Genomic DNA, 8,637 nt, shown 5'->3' with positions numbered 1-8,637 from the left:
CAAGACACTTTACCCCAAATTGCTCCTGTGGGGATTGTCCACATTGTCCACAGTACTCAATAAGTAAGTCGCTTTGGATAAAAGCGTCTAACAAATGACATGTAATGTATAACTATTTCTATAAATTAGTATATTACAAAATGAAAACAGGAATGTTTATCGGGGCACTTAACAGAGCTCAGGTGTCATTTTAGAGTGTTTGTGAGGAACACACGCTCTTTAGGAGTCTAAGGGTGTGGACAAATCAAATCTTTCAAATGAATTTAAATGTCAGCTAAATACCCGCTTTAGTGTATAACTGGAAATAGATCTCTAAATATTGGGTGGAATGGATGACCCCTTGTATGAGTAGCCTTTTAAGATGTTTTTATTATGTTGCTGTTGTTTGTCCTGGAGTGATAGTTGAGTGAATACCTGTTTTTGTAAGTTTTTTGATGAGGAGCAGCTTAGCAATATGATTCATCTCTATGTTGGTAAGTTACAAGCATTTTAGCGTTCTTCATAGCAAGCATTTTGAACTAGATTACTACACACTACACACACACACACACACACACACACACACACACACACACTACACACTACACACACACACACAATCACACACAATCACACACAATCACACCAATACAGATAACCACACACGCTGAGCCTCAAACGTTAATTGGCTTTTTACACACACCTTTTATTAATGTAGACAAATTAGTGTCTATGGATCGACTGTCTGGGTGAAATATCTGAAGAGTAGTACAAAAATACTCGACGCTGACTGGAAAGTAACTGACACAAGTTTTATAGGGATCCTGGGTCGAACTCAATGTGTGCGTGTCGTCGAAAGTTGATATAACGTAGTCACCTCCCCTCACACAAACGACGTAGCACCAGTCTAGTACATCGCAGCAATCAACCAGACCTATTTATGAAATTTTCAAACGGAACAGTTCGAAACATCTGACAGGAAAAAACTTGTAACTAGCGAGTTCTTATACGATTCCAACGTCGANCGAAGGGCTGGGTCACTCGTATATTTAAGCAATAGCTCACGACAGGCCGTGGTATTGCGTCGGGCCGAACCACGCCCCTTAGCTGTGATATAATGAGCATATACCACGGCCTGTCGTGAGCTATTGCTTAAATATACGAGTGACCCAGCCCTTCGTATGTTTTTCTGTATGTGGCCCTCGGTGAAAAACGTTTGGACACCCCTCATTTAGACTCACACATTTTTTGAAGATGGCCTTTTAACAACATCTTTTTAAAATCCCTTCCTTTCCTGTTAGGCGTGGAGCCTCCCAAGGACCGTACGTTTGTGCGTTTGCAGCGGCGCCACATCAACGTGCCGCTCTACAGCATCCTGTCCACCATCACCATACTGGGCATGCTCATGGCGGGGGCCTTCCTGTTCTTCAACATCAAGAACCGCAACCACAGGTGAGCACTCGCCATTGATGGAGCACGGCTTTGTGAGGAGGAGGAGGAGGAGGATGGAGGGAGGGGTAGGATGAAGGCTAGCTTGTGAGGGTGAAATAGATCAAAGTACAGTCCAGCGATAAGGTAAATGAGGTAAAGAGAAAGAGGAGAGATTTAATGGTAATAAAGTGAAATAATGATGATTAACCTTAAACTGTCTGCAGGCACATTATCATTCTCTCATCCACAGATAAATTATATTTTAATCTATTCTGATATAATCTTCTCTTCCAGACTAATCAAGATGTCCAGTCCCTACATGAACAACCTGATCATCCTCGGAGGAATGCTCTCCTACGCCTCCATCTTCCTGTTTGGCCTGGATGGAGGTTTCGTCTCTGACAAAGAGTTTGAGACCCTCTGCACTGTGAGTTAGCCCAACACTTTACTAAAACATAAAATAAGGAAGTTAGGGTTGACTCTAAGTAATTACAATAGCTGAAATGTGGAGAATCCTATTATAACATGTGACTAACTCAAAGAGATAACTGATTGAATCTCTCTCGCTCTCTATATGGGACACATTAAGTGTCTCCCCCCAGGTAGCATTACTATGTGACTATGTAGATGCTGGATTAATTAAAGAGTTTTGATTACAGTGATAAGCGGTTTCCACTGAGATGCCACTCCCCCCACACACACAGAGAGTAACACAAACATGCACATCAGCGTAATGTTAGGCAGGGCACGTCTCCAGCTGCCACCACCTGGCTGAAGCTTTGCTGCAGAGCCGATACAGAGCGTGTCACTTCAGACGCGCTGCGGAGGACCACAGAGGTTGATCCATTCACCACCAATCAATACGTGCTGGTCTCCCTGAGAATAGATGGTGTAATTGTTTTTTTCTGTCTTCTTTACCCAGAGAATTGTCCCTGCTTATTTATTTAGAGAATGGCAGGTGAAGAGAGCCAGGTGTAAATGTGTGAAGGGTTTAAAGTATGTGTGGTGCAGAAGGGGCTCACACACATACACATAAAAACAAACAGGGACACATGCAGCAGTCAAACACACCCAGTATACATGCTGTAGCTATTTCAGCAGTTCAAATACTTTTTTCCAATTCTAAGCTTTGAAAACACGTCAGCAGTGTCCCTTGTGCTAAAGCAGTAAAAGGTCTACTTTTTGTTTCTCATTAAGATGAAATGCTCTCAGGAGTGGGACAGTTGGTCCAGGACGCTCTCCCACAGCTCCACACCGGGAAAATAAAAATAAATCTGACAGCTACTTATTTTTAGAACACTTTACAATGCTATTTTGAATTCACTTCTTCAGAGAAATGCAAATACCTGTCAGATGAGATTTTGTTTTAAGCCTTGATCAACACTTTAAGACATCCCATGATTATGTGTGTTTCTGCTGTTCTTATAGGTGCGCACATGGATCCTCATCGTCGGATACACGACAGCTTTTGGCGCCATGTTTGCCAAGACGTGGAGGGTGCACGCCATTTTCAAGAATGTGAAGATGAAGAAGAAGGTATTGAATTATATATAATATTATATAATGAACTCAGAGAAATGTTATTTATAGCAGTAACGCAGCACCTACACGGCGGCGTGCGTTGAAGCTTGCCGGTGGGCGTGTCTGAAACTCGACCAACAACCAATCACATGAATCTCCCGCCCCGGACACACAAGCACCCGGTTTGATTGGCTAGAGCTTGTACTGGCATATGATTTAATTGGCTGACGCCTCCGTCGAAGCTTCAAAAGTTGAACTTTTCTCAACTTTTGAAGCGAGCAACGCGAAGCGACGGAACCACAATGCAGTTCGGCAAAGCGTGACGTCACCCCATTCAAAGTACGGGCCGTAAGATTTGATTATATTAAATTTGACTGTTTAGATTACACGACATAAATATTATACTTTCATGAGAAATGGGCTACTCCCCAAACAAGCTGTCTACGTTTAATGCTACTACTGGTACATACATGCTAATACTGATGAAATCTGTTTCTGAACCGTTTATACTTCAATTATTCATCTGTTGGAAAGGATAATTACTTGGTCATATAACACGTAGACATGTCTCATCTAGGAAGCTTCACATGCCTTATGGAAGCCCAACACTGGTGTGTGGGTGCTTCTACTCACACTTGTGCTTTTAACAAACGCTGTGAAAGACTGGCAGCCGCTGGCACCTGCTTTTAGAATCTTCCCTGTGAAAAAAAAATTGATTCAGAAATACAAATGGCTTTTTAAACATCTGACAGAATCTGTTTCACTGGCCTATATATAAACGGGTGTCGAGCTTACTGATTGTTGTAACAGTGCTTGGCCTTTTTATATTTATAGATCTAGCTCTCCCTGTCTATTCATCTCTCTTCCTCTCTCTCTCTCTCTAACCCTCTTGCATGTTGGAGGAAGTGTGGGTGGCCTGCCAGAGAGAGAGAGAGAGAGAGAGAGAGAGAGCAGGAAGAGAGGGAGGAAAGAGGGGTGGAGGGATGCGGGGAAGTAATGGCAGAAGGGAGGGTGGGGAGACAGACGGAGGGAGGCAAAGCAGGGCAGAACAAGGGACAAGACAAACAATGTGGCACAAATGGCAAAGAAAGTAGGTTGAACACTATAAAAAGTAAAAAGAGTAAGTTGGAAAAGAGGGCAAAGGATATATGGAGGTACAAATAATCCAGATGACAGGTTAAAAGACAAAGAGTAAAGACGAATCAGCAATCTGGGGGACCCAAGATCATACATTTTTTTCAAATAAAAAAAATGACACATTAGACCTGGCCTTTATAACAGTTATGCTTCTCCCAGCAGTAGCGTAGTCCTTATCCTTCATTTACACAATTACCTTTGCTCAGTTCCCTTTCCCCCCTTGCTAACAGAGACAAAACCAATGTTTCTTCAGAAGCAGTATTTACCCTACTGCACACTTCAGCCTTTAAACCTCAAGATGCATTCTCTGTTGGTTCATGGCCCGGGTCTGTTTGCAGGACACACACGCATCACACTTCCTCCACACTGATGGAGTGCAGGTGCTTTGGCTTCAGTACAGTGATAGTTGCTGTCAGGGGAGGGGGAAGGAGCACAAGTGTTAGCCATATTTTTCTTCCAACATAGGGGCTGCAACTGCATCCCTCACTGCTTCCCCTGGCCTTCCCTCCACCTTTTCCCCATGCACTAGGAGAGCTCAGATTGTAAATCAGGGCTGTGTTCGATAAGGGTTCCACTCGGCGGTCTGCGGCCGGCAATCCTTCACTTCTTAAAGAGCTCAGTGACGAAGACAGTGTTGATCGGGGGGGGCTGTCAATCAATGTCCTCCCTCTACGAATACAAACCCACCACAGACACAGTCGAACGTACGCACTTTCAAAACCGAACCGTTACCCTCAGGCCTCTGCAGAAGCTATTTGTCAGTCTGCCTATCTCTGTCGTTTGCTGAGTACTCCTTAGTGACATATTGCTGAGTTCACACACAGAAACAGGCATAGGTCAAAGCTAAACAAACACACCAATTAGCTTTTTTATTTTGTTGCTCAACTACTATAACTTACAGGATAATATACATGAAGTTAAGACTGAACGTGGATTCATGACCCTGAAAATTGTACCCATAACTTAAGGTATACTATCAGAGCTTTGAACCCCACCTCATGGAGATTGGATGGATCTTGCTTAGTGGCAGGAATAGAAACACTCATGTCAATGTTTTATTTCTCAGTCCTGTCAGGGTCATGTGCACATTTAACGTTTTTTTCACTCATTTGGTATTTTATGGATCAAAGTCATCAGTAGACATGAAACTGTTCAAACCCAACTGGTATGATGAGTGCTAATATCCCATAGGAAAATAAAACAGTTCATAAGACTATATATAATTTAGAGTCATTAGGTAGTTTGTCTAGCACACTCAGTTGGCAGCGTTTCATTTCAGAGTCGAGCAGATGGTGTTCTAAAGCTTTTGTATTTGTTTTTAATCCCTTAAATATCACACATCTTGCATGTCTTTGTTACAACTATTTACTTGTTATTATTATTTTATTATTATATTATTAGTATTTTCAGCCAGACTTGACCAGAAGTATTTCAAAATAAACAGGATTTTTTTTATTGGTGTCCATCTTAGTGTAGAATATTTTTGTCATTGGCCTGAAGCAGCCATTTGTCCTGCTCCGCTTCTATCCTCATCTAAACTATTTGGAAACATTGCAGCATTTCTACCAGGAATGTCTCTCGCCTTGCCCTGCCAGTGTTTGTCAACACCATCAAAAGACACCACATCAAAAACAGCCCCCCTATGCATCTCATCCTGAGCCCACCAGCGGATGGAGTCCTGAGTGAGACCACTGTGTTGCATCTGGGCTATGTGATACTCTCCAAACAGCTCAGCCTGTGTTCCCTGACCTTTGCTTTCATCTTCCGTTCCAGACAGTCAAACACTATTATAAATAAAGATCACAAACAGGTCATGGCTTTCATCCCTCCAAAGTTCACGGTACAAAAGAGGAGCTTTAGTGGTAAACAGCGTTGGCTTTCTGCCATCGTTTTTTGACACGTTGAATGTTTACCAGGGGTTCTTAATCCTTGGCCAACATGTAACACTGTGTTTAAGAGCTTCATCATCAAATGCTGAACCAGGTTTTGGTCTTTTGGACATTCAGTTTGGCTGGTCCTTCCCATCCTTGTAGGTGGTTAATTGCAGATAAACACATTGTAATCAGTCCCTGATTAGATGTTAGGATGAAACCAGCAGGGCGCTGGGCCCTGAGATGGGATGAGAATCACATAATTACACTGGTCAATAAGAAATGTAGTTTGAAATGGCTCAACAAACACATGCAATTACTAACACAAGCAGGTGTTTGTTGTTGGGCTAATGCAAGCATCTTATCTCCCCCCCCTCCCCTCCAGATCATAAAGGACCAGAAGTTGTTGATCATCGTTGGCGGGATGCTGCTCATCGACTTATGCATCCTCATTTGCTGGCAGATTGTGGACCCGCTTAAGAGGACTGTGGAGGAATACAGCTTGGAGGTCAGTGTGCATTTGTTTTTCACATCTCATTTAAACTTGCGCTTGATTGCGGTTTTGTTTATGTTGATACATGATTTTCCCCAGCTGGGAGATGCTTGCGTGTTTGGAGTTTAGGCAAACAAAATGTCCGCCTTGGGCTGTATCGCGAGCATCTTTGTTGTGCTTGCTATTTTTGGGTCAGGATGTGAGCCATCGCTGCCTCCTGCGCTCGTCCCATGGCCGGACATTTGCCAGCTTGGATGGCAGACTTTGGCAGGACCGGTTGGAAAAGAGGCACTTGGCATCACTTTCTCCTTGCTGGAGAGGTGGCATGGTGCGGAGTAGAAATGAACTCTGCTTTCCTGTGATTGGTTAGAGTAGATTATTTGAGGATTACTCTAGCTGTGCACCCAATTGGCTAAAATGAACATACTGTATTTCTGGCATTAGTGGCTGATGATGTGTGAAACGTGTTTTAGGCATGACATATTAGCATATGACCGCCAGTGGTATTAAGGGAATGCAGAGTTTGAATTAGAAAGGCACAACTGCATATGTATTTTTCTCAAAGGATTCATCACTTTAAGTAAAGTGGCAGATTTTTTTGTTATTATTTATAATCATATGTCTTTGATTTTAAATACTATGCAGTATTGCTTCACTGTTTCACTCAACGCTGTCTTTCTGTACAGCTTAAAACTAAGACACAGGGCTAAATGCTTGAGTCAGGAAGATTTTGAGCTGCATAAACAGCTATGAACGTGGTCTTTTTTGTCTTGTTTTTAAGAATCTCTGCTCATGCCGTTAAACAGATGGTTCAGTGTTCCACTGGTTAAGCATAAGAGGCTGAGGAACACATTTCTTACCCAATCTATACAATTACACAAAAAGATGTGCTCGCATTAGGTTGTAATGGTAAAATGGCTTATACAGTAGAGCTGTATAAGGGATACTGTACAATTGGTATTTCAATGTATCCGTGTGTGACACTGAGCTGTATCTGAATATGTTGAAACAAAAAAATTCAAGAGACGACAATAATGTGTTATCTAATTTCATGTTAAGGCTTCGGGTAGGTTTTGCTTTCAAACCTATATATTATATATTCAATTTTTCCCATTATGGGCTAACAAACATTTCAATGTTACAGGAGAGATTATGTTTACTTTACTGTAGCTTCTAACAACGGACAAGCAGGAGCAATTATTCCACTGCAGCCGAGATTAAATCGTGTGTCTTTGAAGACCTCACACTATGGATACTACCAAGTGGAGACATTTTCCCCAATGAGTTATCTTTTAAGTCCCCTATACATCTTTCTATAAACTCTTAACTGGCTCCCAGAGACAACTGTCCTCAGAAATCGACTGCATTGGTCTAATTCCACTGAGCCAGAGGTTACGAAAGTGTCACTGCAGTGAATGGCAGAGTCTGATGTTGGATTCTTATGGAGACTTCTTTTGATTGCGTTGAATGGTTTTTCATGTTGTTGCTTGGATGTTGCCATGGTCCTGCGGGGGATGGAAAGGTGGCTAAACCTGTCTCTTGAGTTTGACGTGTTTTTAATTAAATGAGTACCCCATGAAGTGACAAATAGTGCTCATCTAAGAGTTCTGTGAGTAGTTCAGCTTTTCTGAGGTTATTTTTTTCTCTTAGTACTTGATGAAAAGATTCCTTTGGGAGATGTCTGAGGAAGAAACTAGTGAAGAGATTAATGATATCTTGCCAGACTTATTTACATTCTCGTGCTCCTTATGGCGTGTTCTGAAGGTATACTTAGCACATTTGTACATCTCTAGACAAAGCCGTATTTCCTTTGTGATGATAGCCACTTATATATTTAAGCCTGCCTAAAGGGTGTAGCAAAGCCTTGCTTAACATATTCGTTTGTGAATGTTGTCAGTGTATGCAGTCAGGTCCTCGTGGAGTATTCTCAGACTCTAAGCCCCCGGCCAGGGGAGAGTTGTGAATATATTACCCACTCAGTGTAGGAGTCTGCGTCCCCCAGGGGTCGAGGATCTGCACGCCTGGGCTGAGGCTCCACATGCCTGCCCAGCCTGCCAGATTTCCTGCACCAGCAGCAGTGGACCCTGGGGCCTCGGCTGTAGGAGAGGCAGCCTGGGGCTCCTCTGGGGCTCCAGGCTTGTCAGGTGGGACCACAAACCATATGGCATCCTAAAAACACGGAAAGTGGGTTAGGCTGAGAAAAGG

The 8,637-nt window shown here is 42.7% G+C and overlaps 1 protein-coding gene across 1 annotated transcript; it reads left to right on the top strand.

The window, feature by feature from the left end:
* Positions 1 to 454: 454 nt before the first annotated feature.
* On the top strand, positions 455 to 8,395 carry LOC104941933 (gamma-aminobutyric acid type B receptor subunit 2-like). The gene is made up of 6 exons (XM_010767103.1): positions 455 to 473; positions 1,281 to 1,431; positions 1,705 to 1,837; positions 2,839 to 2,946; positions 6,325 to 6,447; positions 8,330 to 8,395. The coding sequence occupies exons 1-6, from the start codon at positions 455 to 457 to the stop codon at positions 8,393 to 8,395; spliced, it is 600 nt and encodes a 199-aa protein (XP_010765405.1).
* The last annotated feature ends 242 nt before the right edge of the window (positions 8,396 to 8,637 follow it).

Source organism: Notothenia coriiceps, unplaced genomic scaffold (genome assembly GCF_000735185.1).
Source record: "Notothenia coriiceps isolate Sejong01 unplaced genomic scaffold, NC01 NC01_scaffold00004067, whole genome shotgun sequence".
In the NCBI taxonomy this organism is placed as follows: Eukaryota; Metazoa; Chordata; class Actinopteri; order Perciformes; family Nototheniidae; genus Notothenia; species Notothenia coriiceps.
Note: the sequence above shows the minus strand (reverse complement) of the source record. Positions and strands in the feature narration are given on the sequence as shown.

What these genes read in the sequence shown, in the direction of transcription:
- LOC104941933 (XM_010767103.1), top strand. An exon ending in AGTTTGAGACCCTCTGCACT is followed by an intron (nt 1,838 to 2,838) that starts GTGAGTTAGCCC and finishes CTGTTCTTATAG; the next exon opens with GTGCGCACATGGATCCTCAT. An exon ending in TGGAGGAATACAGCTTGGAG is followed by an intron (nt 6,448 to 8,329) that starts GTCAGTGTGCAT and finishes GAATGTTGTCAG; the next exon opens with TGTATGCAGTCAGGTCCTCG.